Source organism: Chelonus insularis, unplaced genomic scaffold (assembly GCF_013357705.1).
Source record: "Chelonus insularis isolate UGA/USDA-ARS -01 unplaced genomic scaffold, ASM1335770v1 contig_94_pilon, whole genome shotgun sequence".
NCBI classification, from domain to species: domain Eukaryota; kingdom Metazoa; phylum Arthropoda; class Insecta; order Hymenoptera; family Braconidae; genus Chelonus; species Chelonus insularis.
This window is the reverse complement of record NW_023276783.1, coordinates 2,823,930-2,843,944: the sequence shown is the minus strand read 5'-3', so window position 1 is coordinate 2,843,944 and position 20,015 is coordinate 2,823,930. Positions and strand designations below refer to the sequence as shown.

The following is a 20,015-nucleotide window of genomic DNA, read 5'->3' as shown; positions in this document are numbered from 1 at the left end:
ATGGCACTTAAGGTAATATTTTTCGCGGAAAAATTTGACAGTTTATTATTAAAATTATTAACTGGTGTGTAAATTGTTTCATAGCAATGTTTTATAAATTATAAAATAAATGTTAAAATATAATTGTAGAAACTATAAATAAAATGTACAATAAAATACTGTTATAACGAAAAAAATATTATTTATTATTTTAGCCAAGAAAACGAAATATTTACAATGAAATGATTTTTGCATGAATTTACAAAATTGTTAATGAATTGAATATTTCCAATACATAATTTGCATAGTCTGATTATCCTGTATCACAGTAGTCGGGGTCAATTAAGAGAGTTTACATAATTGTATAACAATCATCATATTAATTATTAATATCAATAGTTTTCAATTTTTAGCTTGTGATAATTTAAATAATGAGTTCACTTAAAAATTATAAATTGCAATGAACAGAACTTAAGCCAAGATTCTAGTTTGGCTGAATTACATTTTCTCTAAGAAGAGAATCCATTCTCTTATTTTTTTATAATTTAAATTGTGTAACTCAACGCCTCTCTTCAATGTGACATCTTCAAGATTACACATTTAATAAGGACTTAAAGTCCTGAGCCGGTTGATCGGGATCGTCCAAGATTAACTGCTCACTGTTGAAGACCTCATAGTCATTTCTCCCCGCACCAGTGACGGATAATTATCGAGGAGATTATGTGAAAGATACATTGAAATGTTGATGGAAATATAATTTTAACCTTGCTACCTCCGTACATTAAATCCTCGAGTTCCGTCCGGTCCCAAAGGCATTCGAAGAACTCGATTTTGACTATTATTACTTTGAGTTGGACTACTGGAAGCACTTTGATCATTAATAAATTTTTGGTGAATTTTGTTTATCTCATGAGATGATTTCTCTTCCGGACTCTTTTCCTCTCCTAAAATCCTTTTTCGAGCTTCAGCATATTCTTGCTCCCTCTAAAAATAAAAACGATCTAAAGGTGTTTAACTGTTTCTGACGTTAAATATTATATTAACATTGAATCGTTCTTAATAGTAGATCAGTATGAAAGCTGATAATTTTATCGATTACAATCAAATTTTATAGACCAATTACCTGTTTCAACGATTTAATAGGCTGTTTTGGTTTATCACCATTGGTTATTTGACCATCACCATTACCTCGAGATTCTCCTTGAGGCCTTTTTAGTATTTTCACTGTCGGTTTAGGTGGTACATATTGAGATCTTACAGAATCTTCTCCCAATATTATCATTCTTCCGTTCGTATTTGAATTTCCAATTACCCTGAACATCAAAATTTCATAACACTTACATTTAATTTTTTTCTATCTAAAGAGTACAATGATACATTCTTAAATAATAAATGATTTTTATTTCACAAAGAAAGTTAAAGGAAATTAATAGTAAATACTTCGATGATAAATGAATCAATTAGTATAAATAAAATGGAAGCATAAATGAAAGTTCCATTTAAAGGTTAATATTTAAAAACTCACTTAGTGGTTGGTCTTTCTTCTAAACTATCTAAAGCATTTAATTGCAGAGCATTGAGGTTCCTGTCAAGTATCTGAAAAAAATTATAAGGTCGCTTATTATTACCTTGAAATTGGGATAAAATTAACTTGACACAAATGTTACAAATAAATCTAACCAATAAAGTGAGTCACTTAAGAAATCAACATAAGGTTAGAAAAAAATATAAATAATTTTCAATACTATCGATAGAAGAGGAATAATATTATATAATTTCGATGATAAAAAATAAAAAATTTTGTTAAAAGAAATTTCTAATTTAAGAACTCACTCCAGATGCCTCCATCTCCTCCCAAGTCTCAAAAACTTCGTCGGCAGTCGACATTGTGGAAATATTCTCTCGAACAACAGTTTTGCCCTTCAGTCTTATTACTGAGATTGCGTGATTATAAATTACTTTCAATCAGTTAAATAAACTTTGAACGTTTTATATATATTTAACCAATTAATTGTTTTTTCAACAATGAAAAATGAGCAGTTTTATAGCAAAATATAGGATAGCCTCTCTTTCTCTAACTTTCTTCGTGGCCTGAATTCATCTACATACATTCATTCTTATATACGTGTATCCATGTGTATATATATTTCATGACGATCTAACTCCTCTATACATATAGATACATGTATATACAGTCGTGTCGAGTTATTCAAATGCACGCATGCGTCACGCAGCTTCTAATCTATTTCCCTTATTTCTTTACAATTTCTAAACATTAATAATAAAAAATTATCAATATATGTCGTAGTTGGGTTGAAATGTATCAAGACCCTCGAAATCTATAATAGTTGCAACTTTTTCTTTACTTACAACGTTAAAATCTTTACAGTTTTAATCATTACTCCAAAATTTTTAGGCATATTATTTTAATGAATGATTTCACTTAAAATTTTGATACTTTATAGTTTGATTACAGCAAATTTTTGGAAAATTAACACGAAAATTATACTAGTCTATTTTAATGTTCAATCTATAATAATATTCACTAATAAAATGTTCATACATTAAATAATCATGGTTTTTTATTAATAAATAACTCACTCAATTGTCATCTGTTAAAGCAAATGATTTCCCAAAAGGTTTTTAAATGCATGTTCATGACGTAAATATATAATTGTTTTATCCGCAAATCAACATTTGTAATTAATTTTTCGTCCTTTTTGTTATTTAAATGAAATTATTTTTCAATAATCTTGGGTGGAATTTTATTCAATAAAAAATTGGGTTAAGTTTTAAATATTTTCAATAAGTTTTTTTAAAAATAAGTTAACACCAGCTGTAATTAATAATGATGACGAATTTTCACTCTATTATTATTAACTTATTGCACCTCAATATTATTAATATTATTATTGATTTATAATTCTATTTTACTTTATTATTTTTTTATCACTTTGTCGAAAATAGTACATAAAACAAATATTTGCTGTGATATCCAATGATACAGATTACAGTAGAAATAGTTTTGCAATTTATCACAGATGCCCTCAGTAAAAATTGTCGATTTGTCGAACTACCTTTTTATCTTGCGCACAAGTACTGAACTTCTATCTCAACGTCTGTCTTCTAGAGTTTTGTCGATCATTGTAACATTTCAGATAGTCATTTACACTGTTAAAAATATTAATTACTAGTAATCTTAATAATATCATAATATAAATACATATTCTAAAAAATAGATAAGAAATGACCACTTTGGAGGATAAATCAATATGGGAAGATCGCGAGGTAAGAAAACATTTTCTTTTTCTTTATTAATAATGATTAGGTTATGAACTGTAAGTGACAAGTCATTTTTTATACTTCTTATAAAATATATGTTTTTTATTTTTGTCTTTTTACTAAATGCTTGTTTTTGACTTTCTAGGAAACTCTTGGAGATGAAGTTTTAAGAATGTCAACTGAAGAAATAGTATCTCGTACTCGTTTATTAGACAATGAAATAAAAATAATGAAAAGTGAAGTAATGCGTATCTCTCATGAACTTCAGGCACAAAATGATAAAATAAAAGAAAATACAGAAAAAATAAAAGTAAATAAAACACTTCCTTACTTAGTTTCCAATGTAATTGAACTATTAGACGTTGATCCTCAAGATATGGGTGAAGAAGATGGGGCAGTTGTTGATTTAGATGCACAAAGAAAAGGAAAATGTGCTGTTATTAAAACCTCAACTCGTCAAACATATTTTCTACCAGCTATTGGCTTAGTTGATGCTGATTCATTGAAACCAGGTGATTTGGTAGGAGTAAATAAAGATAGCTATTTAGTTTTAGAGACCTTACCGGCTGAATATGATGCAAGAGTCAAAGCGATGGAAGTTGATGAGCGTCCAACTGAACAATATTCAGATATTGGAGGTCTTGATAAACAGATTCAGGAGTTGATCGAAGCAGTTGTATTACCCATGACTCACAAGGAGAAATTCGAAAATCTTGGTATCCAACCACCGAAAGGTGTTTTGTTATATGGACCTCCTGGAACGGGAAAAACATTACTAGCAAGAGCTTGTGCAGCTCAAACAAAATCAACATTTTTGAAATTAGCCGGACCCCAACTAGTTCAAATGTTTATTGGAGATGGTGCTAAATTGGTTAGAGATGCATTCTCTCTAGCTAAAGAAAAAGCACCAGCAATTATTTTCATTGATGAATTGGATGCAATTGGTACGAAACGTTTTGACTCTGAAAAAGCCGGTGATCGAGAGGTTCAACGTACTATGTTGGAGCTATTAAATCAATTAGATGGTTTTAGTTCAACTGCTGATATCAAAGTTATTGCTGCAACAAATCGAGTAGATATTCTAGATCCTGCATTGTTGAGATCTGGACGTTTAGATCGTAAAATTGAATTTCCACATCCTAATGAAGAAGCCCGAGCTCGCATCATGCAAATTCATTCACGAAAAATGAATATGTCACCTGATGTTAATTTTGAAGAATTATCACGATCAACTGATGACTTTAATGGTGCGCAATGTAAAGCAGTGTGTGTAGAAGCTGTAAGTAATTTGTAATTCATTTATTTAATCACTGCATTGATTTTTTCTTCATAATGTTTATTATTTTATATAGGGCATGATTGCATTGAGGCGTAACGCTACTGCAGTAACTCATGAAGATCTAATGGAGGCAATTAATGAAGTGCAGGCGAAGAAAAAGGCTAATCTTAATTACTATGCATAAATTTACTTTTATTATCATTTATTAAGTATTTTTTTCATACAAATAACAAAAAATGTATTAAGATTGTCATCAATATTGACAAATACGAAATATACCATTACTCATGAAAATTATTATTGATCATTTAATTATGAATTCATATATATATATATAAATACTCAGCCAATTGTTTATTGAAAGTAAGGTAGGGTTTGATTATTGACAAAAAAAAAATGTATATTCCCAATTAATTTTTAGTTAATTTCATCGTCTTCTATGACTCCTTTTCTTGACTCTGAAAAAAGTAATTGCAAATTTTGAAAATATTGAAATTATCCTTCTTTTTTATGCAATAAGTAATTAGCTGTCTTACTTTTTTGGTCCTTTCACGAAACACCAGTCAACTGATATAGGTTGTCCTAATATTTCGGTACCATTTAAAGCATCTTTAGCAGCCTGAGCCTCTTTAAAAGTTTCATATTCTACTAGAGCGTATCCTTTCAGAAATCCTGTTCTTCTGTCCAAGTTTAGATGTAAATTTTTTATTTGACCAAACTCTGAAAACTTATCTTGAATATCATCTTCCTGTGCTTCTTCGTGAACTGAGTTTATAAACAAAATCCATCCTTCAACGGCTACAGAAAAGAAAAAAAATGATTATAATCCAAGAAAAATTATAAATTGTTTTGGCGTAATTTTTTCACGGATTATAATTTACTTACATCGTTGTGGACCTGGTTCGGCATCATCTTCAACAACATTCATTGACTCATAATGACCAACATCTTCGCGTGTGGAAACTAATTCTGCTCCATGTCCTCGCCCTTTTCTTTTCTTTGCTTTTTCTTTTAGCCGTGCAATTCCCTCTAGAATATATCAGATAATTAAAATTGTTCATAACTTATTGATATTGATGTTGTTGAACATTATTGTCGAATATAGGTTAAGTATTAAAAAATAAAAATTTATATTCGCATGTGTGAATAGTAATTGAATATACATACGATCTCCTTCATCATCTACTTCAAATTCCTCTGCATTATCAATATCCAGCACATCAGCCATTTTCAACGATAAATAATTATTTATTTGATTACACCAAAAACAAATCTGACAAATAAAAATATGCGTCTAATGAAATGGGCGCTTGCATCCTTTTTTCTAGATGTTGATAAAGTAAAATCCTACGTAATTCATTCTGTTATATCCAACTTCCCATCTTGTTTTGCTTCTGACAGAGTTGGGTGAACAAACAATGCTGAAACATGGCTGGTCGATGTAAACTTATAGGAAATTTTTAATTTTAGTGAAACATGGCTTCAATACGCCAGAATCTGTCTTCAATGCCCACTGATTTTCGCGACACCTATAACTTAAATGAGTCACTTTTTTACAGTTAAATAGGTGTCGCATTGATCACTATTGGCGAAAAGTTTGATGTAAATGGAATAATTTTTTAATTGTTTACTGCAATATTAAAAAAAAAGGATTTTTGTTAATATATATTCCTACATGAGTTTTATACCAAACAAATTTTTACATTAGAAAAAATAAGTACTGAACTTATTCTCTAGATGCATACGCTCATGAAAATAAAATGTAATTACAAGCCATACGATTGGTTGAATCATTGAGTTTGCGGAAATTTTCAAAATACATTTCAAGCGATGCAGCCCTTTTTCTCTATGAATACCTATAAATGCGCCTTACCGCTAGTCCTTAACACATGGTAGATACACCTATGTGTACAATTTTATGGTCTTTATTGACTTTAGTATAATTCATGTTAAAATAAAATAAAATTCATCAACTCTACAGAAACAGAGTTCAATAACTGTTACTTATAAAAGATAAATAATACGCAGTTGTTTTAAATAGCGATGTGATTACTGAAATAAAGTAAAATTCATAAGTTTTATTACTCAATTAAGTGTAAATAATTACTTTATTTCTGATATAAAAATTTGTTCACTGGTATATACATTGAAAAAAAGTTGAAAAAATGGTCAAATTCATTTGTATAAAACCAGCCGAATATAAATTAGCCACCTCTCAATTTACCATCCTTTATGGTCAACATGAATGTCCATTTGGAAAATGTTTAATTGCAGTTACATCATCTGAAAAAGCTGTATGCCATCTAAGATTTGTTGATAATGATTTAAAAGAACGTATTGAAACTCTCAAATCAGAATGGCCAGGTGCTAAATTTATTGAAGAAACTAAAGAATCGGAAAAAGCTGTAAAAAGAGTGTTTTCATATAAAGACATGGAAAATGTAACAGTTTACTTGAAAGGAACTGATTTTCAGTTGCAAGTATTAAAGGCTCTGGTGAAATTACCAAAAGGTAAAACTGTTGGATATGAGTATGTTGCTGAATTAATTAATAATCCAAAGGCTATTCGAGCAATTGCAAAAACTATAAATTCCAACCAAATTGCATTCATTATTCCTTGTCATCGTGTACTGTCTAAATCTGGACCTCCAAAGACTTGCTGGCGTACTGATAAACGTGATATTATGTTGGAGTATGAAAGAAAGCTATATGGCATTGATGACAAAGAAAAAGATTAGTATTAATTATTTATGTTTATAACAAAAGAAATACTGTAAAAGTTCATTGATATTTTTCTAAGAAAAAGATGACTGTCAGTTTTTATCAACGAAGCTATTAAAAATACTCATATAATTTTCATGCTATAATTTATATATTAATCATAATATTACGAATTAATATTAAACAATTTTAAATATAAGAAAAACATCATAGGAAACAAATTCATATATAATATTGTAGCAAAAGCAATGTTCATTCATGTGTTTATATTTTTATTGTACATTTATATTATACAATTTTTTTAATTTTATAATCTTTATAAATGGCATTAAAAATTTCTCATAAATAATAACAATAAAAAATTCAATGTTATTAAATGTTATAATAATAGTAACAATAAATAACCTGAAAATGGCGGGAAATATGACTCATTCATTGTTATTCTTAAAATTCCCATGAGAGGGCAACCTTGAAAATCTCTCAACAATTGAGGTTATGTTGCGTTAATGTTTATTTGAGAAACAAATATCAACTCAGAATAATAATAATGATTTTTAACTTTCGCCTTTAAGTAACTTAAATTACATATATCATTCATCAAATTTAAAAATTAAATCGATAATTATCATATGGAGTTTTACGATTTATCAGGTAAGTAATCTTATATACAATAATACAGTTGTTATGTTTATCAATATCAAAGTATCTTTTATTTTGAATGATTCACAGGAATAATTACAAATAAGAGGTATTTCAAACGAAATTTATAATATGGATAAGAAAAATACATTAATTCAAAAAGAACAATTTAATACTCTGAAATCAAAAATTACCATCAAATTAATTGGGGATGCTAATGATTTATCAGAACTAGTAAGTGATATAAATTCAGAATATCACCTTAATGCCGAATTCAATAAACAAGCACCGGTAAAAACAAAAAGTGAATTGAATTTTGAACCATCGAAAAAAAAATTAAAAATGAAAGAAGAAATTTTAGCACAACGTGTAGTTTTAGTTGTGCCAAAAAATTCATCTTTGAATTATCCAAGTCCTAAACATGAAAATAAATTGACTTCTATTGAAAATCAAAAAAGAAATTTTGAAACCAGTTTGCAACTTCAAGATCCAAAAATAAAAAATTATCAGCAAAATAATAATTCATGTACCCAAAATACAGTTGAAGATGACAGTAAAAAAAATCTATCCATGAATGGTGATAAAGACACAAATTCAGACAGAAAAAAATTGCTAGATTTAACTGTAAATTTTAGAGAAGGAATGAAAAAGTATAAAAATGAGCATAAAAAACTTAATCATAATATTGACAATGTAAATTTGAAACAGGTGACTGACTCTCAACCCTTATCCAAGCAACTGAATGAAGAAACAAATCGAAGTTTTGAATCTGTCTGTGACATAAATAAAGTACAAACAATCGAAAAGCCTTTCCAATCAGAGGATTCTTTAACAAAACCTTTAAAGAGAAAATTTAGTGTAGCACAAAATATTATACATTCCAACATATCAACACAAAAGTTGAAAAATACCTTGCAACCAGTACCAAAAAGAAATCCAACTCAAGATACGTTCATTTTGAATCGTTTAACTCCATTGAAAATATTACATTCACCAATCGTGTTAAGAAAGAGTCATCCAACAAACTATTTTAAACAAAATAAACTTTCAAAGGAAGAAAAAAAAGCTACTACGAATACTGATTCTGTACATGCTAAAACTATGGAAGATAACACATCATCCTCTTCATTATTTAACAGTCACATAGAAACAACGGATTCTTCTACAGAAAGCAAACTCGCTAATATTGCGACCGAGAATCAATCATCTAAAGATATAAAAACGAATAATTCCCTGCTTCATAAAACGAATTTCGATTCAAGTCTTAATCCACTTGAAACAAGCAAAACAACTACAGAGTTATCTTTACCAGAAAAAAACAGTATTACTACTAAAGATCAAAAACAACCACCGAAGAACACGAAAGTCGATATTTCATTGCATACGTATTCTCTAAATTCAAAGTTATCAGAGTCAAATGCAGAAGTGGAATCTAAAATCCAACAAACAATTGTTCCTTCGGAAGCCATAAATAGTAAAACAATTCAACCTATACTTGATAAAAAGGAGGAAAGTTTATCGCAGAAGTTGAACAATCATGAGTGCACAAATAACTTGAAAACCCCTGAAAATAAAAAATATTGTGTATCAATAAGCCCGAACAAAATACTTCATGAAACTTGCAACAAAAAACAGCTTATCAAATCGCCGCAGGTTAAGGTAAATGGTCTCATGATTCGAGCACCAGATCGGAATTTATTAAATAATCCAGCATTGAAAGAAAAAATTCAAGAATTTCGACTATCCAATAAACCTTTCGAAAAAGTGTCTTCTATACTCATTAAAAATACACAACATGAATCGAAAGAACAGAAAAATAACTCTGTAACATTACCAGAAGTATCAGAAAGTTTGGTATCTACAACAACAGTAGAATCTGGCCAGTCTGATAAAAACATAAAAGATTGTCAATGTGAACAACTTCGTCAAGAAGTCAATGAGCAATGGAAAATAATAACAAGTTTAAGATCACGTATAAATAAATCACTAAATACGAGTCAAAAGGAATGCGACTCGTTTATTGAAGAAAAAAGTCAAACAATAAATGATGAACATATATTGGAAATGTTAGTAAAAGAATTAGAAGAAACAAATAGAAAAATAACGGAAAATTTAAGAAGGGAACAAATACGTAACAAGAAATTAAAATTAACTTTAAAACATAAAAATATCCGTATAAAGCAACTTGAAAGTAAACTAAAAACAGTGTCAAAAATTTTTGAGGAAACCGAAAAAAGTGTAGTTTGTTTAAGAAATCTAATGCAATCATCAAATGGAATAACACATTCAATTTTATCACAAAACAATATTTATAAAAGATAGATTTAAAGATATATAGTGTATATGATTTAAAATGAAATTATTATAAATAATTCTTTCAAAAGTTAATTCAGTTTATTCAGAAAATAAATATATACTTATTATATTTTATGAGCTAATTTAGAATAAGAATGATAAAATTGAACGAATGTTTTAAAATATTACAATGATGACAACCATGTTAATATTAAATATTTAATTTTAATAAGGTGTTATTTGATAATTTTTTACATAAACAATAAAGAAATTAAATGTTTTTGTACAAAAGTTTTTAATTGAAGTATTGTTTCTAATTCTTTTGTGTTAAATTAGTTCTATTACTAATGCATTCACACCAAGGCGTCAATGATTTATCACAAATGAGTGCAATATTTAATAATGTCAAATGAGTATTGGAGATAGTCATATTTACTACTTCATCAATTTTATAAGAGACATTATTCAATCCTGTTTGTCTATCACGTTTCCTTGTCGCATCTCGTTGATTGAAGCATTTCGCCATATCTCTCTTTCTATGATTTTTATCGTGAATATGTCTAGAACATAGAAATGGAATGTTAAATTATTTAATGTTTTTATATTTTCATGTATCATTCAATATATTTATTTTCTATAGATTACCGTTCATTATTCAACTATAAATATTTTTAAAAATCTTACTTGAATGTATTATGAATTCCAGTTGATATATTTTTAGGCCTGTAAACTTTCAAATTAGCTTCTTTCAGTCTTACATAAAATTCATCGTCTTCCAAACCCCATCCCCAATATTTGTTAGACATGCCATTAACAATTATGAAATGATCTCTATAAAATAGGAAAAAATTTAAATACATACATAAGAGATAAGTTTTGAACAATTTATCAAGTGATATGAACCTCTTTATGAGTAGAATTCCACCTATAAATGTTGGGTAGTGATATCGAGGGTGTAAATCTGGAGAAGATATGTGAAAAGGCCCAGTATCCGGATATTCATAAGATAAATTATCGTTGATTGGCAGTAAATCTACGTCGTGCATGGCAACATAGTCAAAATTTTTGTTAACATAAATGAAGCCTACGTTAATAAGTGATGCTCTATTAAATCTAAACTTATCTGTCTGAAGAAATAAAAGAAGAATATAATTATTAGTAACACTTTCAATTATTTTCAATTTATTGTATTCATATATATATATTGTTTATAAATTGTTACCTGGTGTAATATAAATATATGATAATTTATATTTTGTTTATCGAGAAATTTTTTCATGTGAGGTGCAAATGTTAGAAGTTCTTCAAACCTATCCCGGAATGGCACTAAAATAGCAAGTTTATGTTCTGATTTTTTCCAAATGCTCGATTCAGTATTGGGTAGATTTTTTGAGTTATTATCTTTTGCATTACATACACATTCATCTAAAAATATTTTATTATGAATTAATATAAATATTTAATAACTGACAATAAATTTCGTTCATATTTATTACCTGTACTAATAGGTAGAATACTTATGATACAAGTGAAAAAGAAAGAAACAAAAATACTAATCAATAAACATTTTATTACAATTTTTTGCCAATAATTGTGCATGATTAAAATTTCAAAATTGTTGTTTTATTATTTAAAATGCCAAAATTATCATAGTGACTTAGTTGAAATATTTTTCAAGGTTTTTTGACGATGATTAATCAATTATTTTTAACTTATAACTTCAATTTAAACATTAAATAAGCTTATATATTGTGCTTATCAATTTAAAATTTTAGATGCCATTATTATAGCTACTACTAAATTTTTTTTCTAATGTCATTACGTATTGTCAATTTTTTGTCAAAAATAAATAACTGATTATCCACATAATTTTGTTAAAAATAAATATTTTCATCTAAATTACACAACATAACCTCTTAAAAGTATTACTTTATTTTCGTAATTTAGATAATTAAATTCACTAAAAGACACTTAATTATAACTAATACTCATTTTTTGATAAATAATATCACAAAATTTATATTATCCTTTTATCAAGTTATAATAAAACCGAAACTACAACTGTGTATGAATGTTTGTCGTTAAGTAATGTGCCATTGTTCCGATAACATCGACATAAATTTTGTCGGTGGTCAGTATTATTTTCGGCCACTGCCATACCCAGGAAATAAATAATCAAGTATTGATGCAAGAGGTTTGTTAATCTCCATCAAAAAATTCTCTCCTAAAGGATGACGACAAATCGGACAACAATAAACACTAGCTTTAAAGCTCCTTTTCAAACACGTTTGACAGATGTTATGAGAACATGGAGTCGTTGTAGGTTTCCAAACAATTTCTTGACAACAAACACACGTGAATCTGGACATAAGTACAAAAAGAAATTGTTTATTAATAAAATAAAATTTATTAAAGAAAATTCGTTAATTTTAAATTTTACCTGTCAGCAATATTTTCAATAAAAGTAATTTTTCCTTTTGTAACAAAAGAACAACAATCTTTCCAAAGTTTATTATTTAATTTATCCATTTTTATTAACTCCACTAATTCCTTTTCCAATTCATAAATTGTTGATTTGTTGCGTTTAGTTGATTGTTCGCTTATTTCTTTATTCTCTTCATCATCATCTGTTCTTTTACGCTTTGAAATATTAATTTTATTTACTTGTGGATGTTTTTTATTTATTTTTTCATTTATATCTTTCATTGGAGATATTTTGTTAGGTGAATTATAATCGATCATTTTCAATCCTAATGATTCAATTCTTAATTTACCTTCTGGAGTCCAAGGAGCAGGAATTGGATCATCTCTTCTCAAGAGATATCTCCAAATTTTAAAACCACTTTTTCCTTTTTCTGGAAAATATTTTACAACCTTATATATACCATCATATCTAAATCCCTGTTCAGGTGCATATTTTGCTGCTTGCTTATGTTTCCTCATTTTTGCAGCTCTTATTACTCGAACTGGAAATCCTTCACGCCAATTAGTTGCACTTGCACCTTCAATATCATTAAATTCAGCGTTACAATTTAGTGCAAGAGCTTTATTCATTTTTGTTAATGTTTGATCGCTACTTTGAGCAGCAGTTCGTTTGTTGCCTGAAAGAATCATTTTAATATATTAAAAGCCAAGTTCTAAATATATAAAATATATTTTAATTAAAAATATTGGAATATTTACCTGACAGATTTCTACCACCTGAGCCAGTATAAATAAATTCATTACCATTGTCTACATCATCTTCATATCCACCTGATAACACCAATGAATATGCACATTCACTTTCACGTCCATGAATACCAGCCACATGAGGACGATGTACTCCAGCTTCTGAAACCTGGTACTTATTATTGTAGTAATCTTACAATTAAAATGTTTAAACCATTATTAATAGTACAAATACCTGCAATCGATATTTCCAACTCATTCCAACTTCGATTCCAGGCACTGGACCTTTATGAGTTATTGGTACTATTGTACATTCTTTTATTCGCCCCATACATGTCATTCCTCGACCCCAATCTTTTTGACCTTTTTTAAGTTCAGTCTTTATCTTTATTTTACTAGGTCTTAGTTTTTCTCCAGCCTAAAAAAGAAAAAATCTCTGAGTAATTAATTCTTTTTATTACTTTCACTTTCTTTACTTACTTTAATGACAAGATTTTCATCAATTTTACATTTAGGACAATACCAATCGTCTTGCGGAATTTTTTCAAGAGAAGGAACTAAACATGAAATATGATAAGCTTTATCGCATTCATCACATAAAATTATTTTCCGGGGATTTTGTTTCCCGGAACAAATATTACAACCACATTCTCGACATAATTTAGTATTGTCATCCATGCAAATTTTGCATGTTATAAATAATCGTCTGGGATTCGAATTAATTTGATTGTTTGATATATTCATGGGATTTTCGATTAGAAAAATTTCATTTTTTGGATTCACAGTGCAATTTTTTATTGTTGTAGCATTTACTCCACTGAGGAAGAGAAAAAAAAATAGAAAAAATATTTACTTTTACCAAATATTATCAAAAATTCAAATATAATTCATTCATATTAAATGATCAGTTCTTAGTACCTTCCAACGTGAAGAATTCCAGAAAGCTGAATCCCTGACTTATTTTTTCTTATTTTCTTCACAGTAAAGTCATACCAATATCCATCCTCACTTGGATTTTCTATATTATAATTAATCATTACTTTCATCCCAGATTTTACTTTATCAGCTGGAATAAGTCTTCTGGCCCGGGGCCTTATCATATTTTCGTGAACATCAAAAAGTTCATCATCTGCCAAAAATACCCATTGAACACGATAAACTAAACAACTGTTAGCTTTAGAATGAAAAATATTCTTGATTGTAGCTTCGAACCATGCACCGTTTGTTTCGTCAATACAATCAAGAGGATCTCCAATTTTATACAAACAACTTGTTGCTTCGTCTAGATCACTAGATAGTTTATCTTTAAATTCCGAACCACAGCTGTTGCTTTCTTGAGCAGCAATATTCATTTCTTCAGTATACAATGCATTATGAGTTTGAAGAGATGAATTAGTAGGTCTATTTTCACAGTTTTTTAATGGAATTAATAACTGTACAACATCTTGATAATTTAATTTGTAATCACAGATTCTATATCCATCTTCTAAACGTTTTCCTCGATAGTATAACTGAATTACAGATGTCTCAGTCCTGAATTTATTAGCTACATTAATCTAAAATTATTAAAAAATAAATTAATTAATTAAAATTTTAAATATTAATGTGAAAATTTAAAAAATACCTTGAAATCTTCAATAGTCATAAGTTTAGAGATCTCCAAATTCTTTTCTAATTTTCCATCAATAGTTCGAACCTTTATCAACATTTTGGTAGTTTTTTATTTATGCAAACAGGGAGGTAAACAATGATAAGTGAAACCTGAAATTTCTTATAAAAAAACTAACGTACAAATACAATGAAAATTTTCAAAACATAACCTTCTTTCTACCTTTATTCTAGTGAATTTCTATAAAAAATGAACTACTTTATTACTCATAGTAGATTAAAATAAATAATATTGCTAGAAATACTATTTAAACTATGATAAATATTTCTATAGATCAAGAGTAATTATAAATGCAATGATAAACCATCACTATTCAATTACATACGTTTGTTTGTAAACAACATTAACTTGATTCCCGCCAAATCATTAATAGAAGCTTGGGTAGTTTATTTGCTTCATTGACCAATTTCTCAAAAATAACTATTTATTTTACTATTAGTTAAACTTAATAAAATAATTATAATTTAAAGGTTAATAAAAAAATTAATACAATAACTTTTAATTACTAAACAGGTTTATTAGTAAAAAAAATGTTAAAATTAATAAAATTACATGAAAATCACCTTTTATTTATTTACAGGTGTTTTATCTTTACACTATAATATCGAATTTTAACTGACAATTATAAAAAAAGTAAATTAAACTAGTGGATCTATCAGTTGTTACTACTACATAACAATTCTAATAATTAAACAATTTAGTTATACACTTAAAAGATCAATTGTGTATAATTTGAATTTTCTTTTTACTTTCTTTTCTATATTCATTACACATATCAATAAAATAAAAATTATCTTCCACTTGAGACAAATTCAGTAAATGCTATCTGACATCTAATCATATAAAAAATGACAATATGAATTCTTAAATAATTATGTAAGCTCAAGATTATGAAGTGAAATAATATATTCACTTAGTAAATCGGAGATCAAAGTATTTTACTCCACAAGAAAAAAAAAATGATAAATGGGACAATGAAACTATTTAAATATGGGGAAGCATTATGAAGTTGATTCTTACAAATTTTCTCTTAAGTTTTAACATGAAATAGTATCTAGTCTCTCTAGAAAGTTGATTATCCAAAAATATTTATATTTAACGGACTTATTATAACTATTTTTTTTTAATATTTGTAATCATCATTGTTATTATTACAATATCATACTTAAACGATATTATTTCACATGATAATACACCATTTTTTTGGCTCTGTTGTTTCATTTATATTAATCGTGCTATCATCGATGTTAGTTTTGTTATCGAGATTCAGATTGAGTTCATTAGTATTTGATGCAGGGACTTGTTCAGGCCTTCGCCAATATTTTAAGTAGTTCCAAGAGAAGTTCAAAAAGTTGTACCCTTCATCAACTTTAACTTTTTTTGTCGATGGTTCAGTGTCAGCTACTCGTTTTCGTTTCCTTTCAAGGCGACTGCTGTTAAAGAGAGGTGAGTCGAAATGTTCTCCATAGATTGATCGTTCCTGAGAAACTGAAATCCGTGATGTGTTAACGAATAGGGAATCGTTTGGAGACATTCTACGTTCCCTCACTGTTATATTCCTTAAGCGACCTAACGATGTACGTCCAGATATTCCTCGTAATGTTCTTCCGAATGATTGATCCTTGAAGTTTTCTGTCATGCTGGCATTTGGATCTGTTGTATCAAATAATTTTGAATTGTCTTTTAAGCAGTCATTTAATTTAATTTGAACATCCTTTAACATGATATTTGAATCATATGAAATGAAGGACATGTCTTCATCTTTACCTTGTAAACCTTCTTGATTTTTTTGTGGTTCCAATTGCTGTTCTATAGTTGGTTCTGATGTTGTAGATTCAACAACATCTGACCCAGATAAACATTCTTCATTTTTTGATTTATTTGAACTGTCTTCTTCTTGAGAAACTGGTATTGATTGACGTTCGGATTCGATTTTTTCATTTAAATTCATTATTTCAATTTCAACTTTAGGTTCAACAAAAGTGATCGGTGAATTTTTTTCTTCTGGTTTATTTTCTTCTTCTTTTCCATTTGAATTTTTCGGATCAGCTACTATTACTACGTCTTCTTCATGTTTGACGTCTTTAGTAATCCGTACTTCTGTAGTTGTATCATTTTCACCTTTGTCTTTACTTTCTTTACTCATATTGTTTTCGGCATGATTTTGTTCTTCTAACTCAGATTCAGGAGCTTTTCCGTTAGTATTTGAGGCAATAGATTCATCAACTTGATTATTTTCAATCTTCTTCTCTCTATCCTTGTCTACAGTCTCTTCAGACTTATTTTTATTTTTAGGCATCTCTTTCTTTAACCCTTTTGAATGGCTTACTGCCGAATCGCCTCCATCTTGATGTTGTACCTTCATTGTACGTACTTTCAAATGATCAATTGACGATTGTTTTACTTTTAGTGTTTGTAAGTAAAGATGATTTGATACTTTATTTGATTTTAATGCTTTTTGTTTAATAGGACTTGTCAATTTACTCTGAAAAAATAAAAAATGAAAATTAAGAACTAATAATATATAATTAATAATGAATGAAAAGTAATTTCATTACCTTGAAATTTTTGCCCAAAGGTGCATTTGACCGTTGACTTGTTCCTACAATACTAGGCCTGCAAACAAACAAATTAAATCATTCAAAAACAAATTTTAATATTGATAGTTTATCAGTTAAAATCTTTGGTATGGTTCTAATGGGATCCAATTGAAATAAAGTCATAGGCGACGAGAGATTTGAAATAAAAAAGTTTAAAAAATAAAAAAAATTTATTTCATGAATATTTGCTTGATTTTAGTTGGAATTTACAAACCTGGTGGAATCCGATTGTTTTACGGTCAATCTATCATTCGGATCAGCATGTTTGAGAGGGGCATTTGTCGCCTTAAGCCTTCTTTGATATAAATTTCTCTCGTCGCCCTGACGGATTGATTTTGGAGATTTACTCATTTTGATCCCAATGTATAATTAGTTTTGGATTCAGGAAACAATTTGTTTTCTTTCCACGCCCTTTTTTACGCACAATCCACTCTTCGCGTCCCTATACTTTCAGAATTACTAAGCTTGTGAGACAATCGTGTTCACTTTGTATTTCTCTTTCTTATGAGATCGCTTTTCTCCTTCTACCTCACTTGTCCTAACCTTTAAAATAAGTGTAAATTTCGTACCTTGGTACAAACGAACCCGTCGTTTTGGTCCTTACGCTGGAATTTCAAAAAGCAACCTTCTGAACTGAATAAGATACACGCATATACAAAGATGAACACATATAAACCCGGTTTTGATCATGTAAATTGCACTCAGAGGTAGTAGAAGCCTCACAAGCATTCACAAGCCGACGACACTGCTCGATGAACGACAGAAGCGGCGTAATGCATCTAACGCGCGGTCAACGCCACCATCAGACGCCATTAGGAAGGTTAGAAGCTATGTATTACGACCGTTATTTTTCCCAGTAATTTTACTATGACCGTAATTAATTTAAAAGTTCATTCATCTGTGTAAGTATTTTCCAAATCAATGTGTGAAAACATAAAACTTTCACATTTACTAATCAAATTAAGGGAAACTTATTAAAAAAACTAAGTAAAAGATTATTATGAAAATTATTATATTTTAAAAATCTGTACAGAAGATGATTGATTTTACTAAACTATTTAAACATAAATATAAATATTTAAATGTTCATTCCAATGATTTATTAATAATATATAATATAAAACTTTTGCTTTAGTTTCTAAAATAAATTCAATTTTTGTAGACAATCTCACTGCCAATGGATTCACAGTTTTCATTTTGTTGCAATTTTAATTTATCACTATACATATTCATTGCAACAAGAATGCAATTATTATTCCTTAACAAATATAGATAATTGTTGAAAATACTTATCAATTTATTATATAAACGATTAATATTATTATTATTATTAAGAAAAATTGATTTAAATTGATTAAATTGAAATTTAAAAACTTCAACTAATGCGTGTAAAAGAATACTATTTTACTTGCAAAATAGTTGATGTGAAAATAGTCATTCATGATTAAAATATCCTTCCATTCAGAATCACATTTTTGGTAACATTTTTTTACACTTGATTCAATCTTTACTTTACATATCAACGATGAAAATCATCAATTTCCAATCAAAAATCCATGGTAAAATCTGTCAGCTCCAAAACATACATTGATTTTCATTGAGATGTATCTTTAAATATTGCACCAATTACTGGACCAGATTGATGAATAATACATTGTCTATGAAATTGTTTAATATAGTAGTGGAATAAATTTTTTTGTTAAAAAATACATAATGCAATCAATTACAATACCGTGAATTATTTTGAAGTGAAATAATAGGAGGATCTAATTCAGGATCGAGTTGGGCAGCTTGATTTGCTATGGCTGCAATTAATCCTGCACTATTTCCCGAAGCATTGCCTTTTACTAAACAAAAATAATGATAAGTAATAACTCAATACAACATAAATAATAAAAAGAAAACATGTAGCTGTCAAAACTTTACCACCAAGCGAGAGACCAGACTTATCTGTTAAAATACATCCTGATACATTTGGCAAGTTTACGCTGCAGAAAAAAATATGTGCTTTAATAAAGCTCTATTGAATGTAAACATTTATTTGACAGCATCGTCATTAATATATTCATTCTGAATAACAGCTATAAAGTAAATAAAGTAACCTAGACATTCTGAAACTTACATTGCTTCCATTTCTTTTTCAACATTACGTTCCATTTTATACACAATTGATGCTAAAGTATTATCCTTTTAGATTTAAAGATAATAAACTTCTATGTATTATATTTTATACTTTACAGTGAAATTTATATTTTTATCTATTAAATTTCTCCCAAAAAATAGATTATGGAGCAAAAAATTTTTTCATCAACTGATAATGAAGTGAATTGTCAGATACAATTATCGATTAAGTTGTCGCTACATGTAAACAATGCTTTTG

General features: G+C 28.2%; 9 protein-coding genes across 17 annotated transcripts; 3 read left to right on the top strand and 6 right to left on the bottom strand.

Moving 5' to 3' along the window:
* Nucleotides 1-164: 164 nt before the first annotated feature.
* On the bottom strand, nucleotides 165-2,743 carry LOC118072979 (SUZ domain-containing protein 1). Of its 5 annotated transcripts, XM_035093198.1 has the most exons (6): nucleotides 2,581-2,743; nucleotides 2,350-2,509; nucleotides 1,813-2,247; nucleotides 1,505-1,575; nucleotides 1,103-1,292; nucleotides 165-963 (listed from the first exon to the last, which is right to left on the bottom strand). In XM_035093198.1, exons 3-6 carry the CDS (start codon nucleotides 1,864-1,866, stop codon nucleotides 748-750), a joined length of 531 nt encoding a protein of 176 aa, XP_034949089.1. In that variant the 5' UTR covers nucleotides 1,867-2,247; nucleotides 2,350-2,509; nucleotides 2,581-2,743; the 3' UTR covers nucleotides 165-747. The 5 variants fall into 5 exon arrangements, with proteins under 5 accessions (XP_034949089.1, XP_034949088.1, XP_034949090.1 ...); XM_035093197.1 differs by having other exon boundaries at nucleotides 1,813-2,509; XM_035093199.1 differs by lacking the exon at nucleotides 2,350-2,509.
* A 350-nt stretch (nucleotides 2,744-3,093) lies between these two features.
* Rpt5 (26S proteasome regulatory subunit Rpt5) lies at nucleotides 3,094-4,837 on the top strand. The gene is made up of 3 exons (XM_035093194.1): nucleotides 3,094-3,267; nucleotides 3,407-4,540; nucleotides 4,614-4,837. The coding sequence occupies exons 1-3, from the start codon at nucleotides 3,226-3,228 to the stop codon at nucleotides 4,722-4,724; spliced, it is 1,287 nt and encodes a 428-aa protein (XP_034949085.1). The 5' UTR covers nucleotides 3,094-3,225; the 3' UTR covers nucleotides 4,725-4,837.
* On the bottom strand, nucleotides 4,712-5,880 carry tsu (40S ribosomal protein S12 homolog tsunagi). Its single transcript, XM_035093202.1, has 4 exons — nucleotides 5,708-5,880; nucleotides 5,426-5,569; nucleotides 5,077-5,338; nucleotides 4,712-4,998 (listed from the first exon to the last, which is right to left on the bottom strand). Exons 1-4 carry the CDS (start codon nucleotides 5,766-5,768, stop codon nucleotides 4,968-4,970), a joined length of 498 nt encoding a protein of 165 aa, XP_034949093.1. The 5' UTR covers nucleotides 5,769-5,880; the 3' UTR covers nucleotides 4,712-4,967.
* A 557-nt stretch (nucleotides 5,881-6,437) lies between these two features.
* agt (O-6-alkylguanine-DNA alkyltransferase) lies at nucleotides 6,438-7,514 on the top strand. Its single transcript, XM_035093196.1, has one exon. The coding sequence runs from the start codon at nucleotides 6,706-6,708 to the stop codon at nucleotides 7,276-7,278; it is 573 nt and encodes a 190-aa protein (XP_034949087.1). The 5' UTR covers nucleotides 6,438-6,705; the 3' UTR covers nucleotides 7,279-7,514.
* A 184-nt stretch (nucleotides 7,515-7,698) lies between these two features.
* On the top strand, nucleotides 7,699-10,298 carry LOC118072975 (putative mediator of RNA polymerase II transcription subunit 26). 2 transcript variants are annotated; one of them, XM_035093191.1, is made up of 2 exons: nucleotides 7,699-7,912; nucleotides 7,991-10,298. In XM_035093191.1, exon 2 carries the CDS (start codon nucleotides 8,033-8,035, stop codon nucleotides 10,220-10,222), a length of 2,190 nt encoding a protein of 729 aa, XP_034949082.1. In that variant the 5' UTR covers nucleotides 7,699-7,912; nucleotides 7,991-8,032; the 3' UTR covers nucleotides 10,223-10,298. The 2 variants fall into 2 exon arrangements, with proteins under 2 accessions (XP_034949082.1, XP_034949083.1); XM_035093192.1 differs by having other exon boundaries at nucleotides 7,965-10,298.
* Nucleotides 10,299-10,416: 118 nt separating this feature from the next.
* Nucleotides 10,417-11,917, bottom strand: beta4GalT7 (beta-1,4-galactosyltransferase 7). The gene is made up of 5 exons (XM_035093195.1): nucleotides 11,692-11,917; nucleotides 11,418-11,620; nucleotides 11,099-11,322; nucleotides 10,880-11,026; nucleotides 10,417-10,755 (listed from the first exon to the last, which is right to left on the bottom strand). The coding sequence occupies exons 1-5, from the start codon at nucleotides 11,792-11,794 to the stop codon at nucleotides 10,509-10,511; spliced, it is 924 nt and encodes a 307-aa protein (XP_034949086.1). The 5' UTR covers nucleotides 11,795-11,917; the 3' UTR covers nucleotides 10,417-10,508.
* Nucleotides 11,918-12,001: 84 nt separating this feature from the next.
* Nucleotides 12,002-15,331, bottom strand: LOC118072974 (E3 ubiquitin-protein ligase UHRF1-like). Its single transcript, XM_035093190.1, has 8 exons — nucleotides 15,198-15,331; nucleotides 14,991-15,136; nucleotides 14,285-14,922; nucleotides 13,847-14,183; nucleotides 13,602-13,784; nucleotides 13,379-13,535; nucleotides 12,636-13,296; nucleotides 12,002-12,556 (listed from the first exon to the last, which is right to left on the bottom strand). The coding sequence occupies exons 2-8, from the start codon at nucleotides 15,072-15,074 to the stop codon at nucleotides 12,334-12,336; spliced, it is 2,283 nt and encodes a 760-aa protein (XP_034949081.1). The 5' UTR covers nucleotides 15,075-15,136; nucleotides 15,198-15,331; the 3' UTR covers nucleotides 12,002-12,333.
* Nucleotides 15,332-16,139: 808 nt separating this feature from the next.
* LOC118072794 (uncharacterized) lies at nucleotides 16,140-18,411 on the bottom strand. Of its 4 annotated transcripts, XM_035092906.1 has the most exons (4): nucleotides 17,850-18,411; nucleotides 17,594-17,651; nucleotides 16,803-17,520; nucleotides 16,140-16,688 (listed from the first exon to the last, which is right to left on the bottom strand). In XM_035092906.1, exons 1-4 carry the CDS (start codon nucleotides 17,984-17,986, stop codon nucleotides 16,216-16,218), a joined length of 1,386 nt encoding a protein of 461 aa, XP_034948797.1. In that variant the 5' UTR covers nucleotides 17,987-18,411; the 3' UTR covers nucleotides 16,140-16,215. The 4 variants fall into 4 exon arrangements, with proteins under 4 accessions (XP_034948797.1, XP_034948796.1, XP_034948800.1 ...); XM_035092905.1 differs by having other exon boundaries at nucleotides 16,140-17,520; XM_035092909.1 differs by having other exon boundaries at nucleotides 16,140-17,520; nucleotides 17,983-18,410.
* Nucleotides 18,412-19,130: 719 nt separating this feature from the next.
* Nucleotides 19,131-19,957, bottom strand: Lamtor5 (Late endosomal/lysosomal adaptor, MAPK and MTOR activator 5). Its single transcript, XM_035092730.1, has 4 exons — nucleotides 19,758-19,957; nucleotides 19,562-19,623; nucleotides 19,368-19,482; nucleotides 19,131-19,293 (listed from the first exon to the last, which is right to left on the bottom strand). Exons 1-4 carry the CDS (start codon nucleotides 19,790-19,792, stop codon nucleotides 19,230-19,232), a joined length of 276 nt encoding a protein of 91 aa, XP_034948621.1. The 5' UTR covers nucleotides 19,793-19,957; the 3' UTR covers nucleotides 19,131-19,229.
* Between the last annotated feature and the right edge of the window lie 58 nt (nucleotides 19,958-20,015).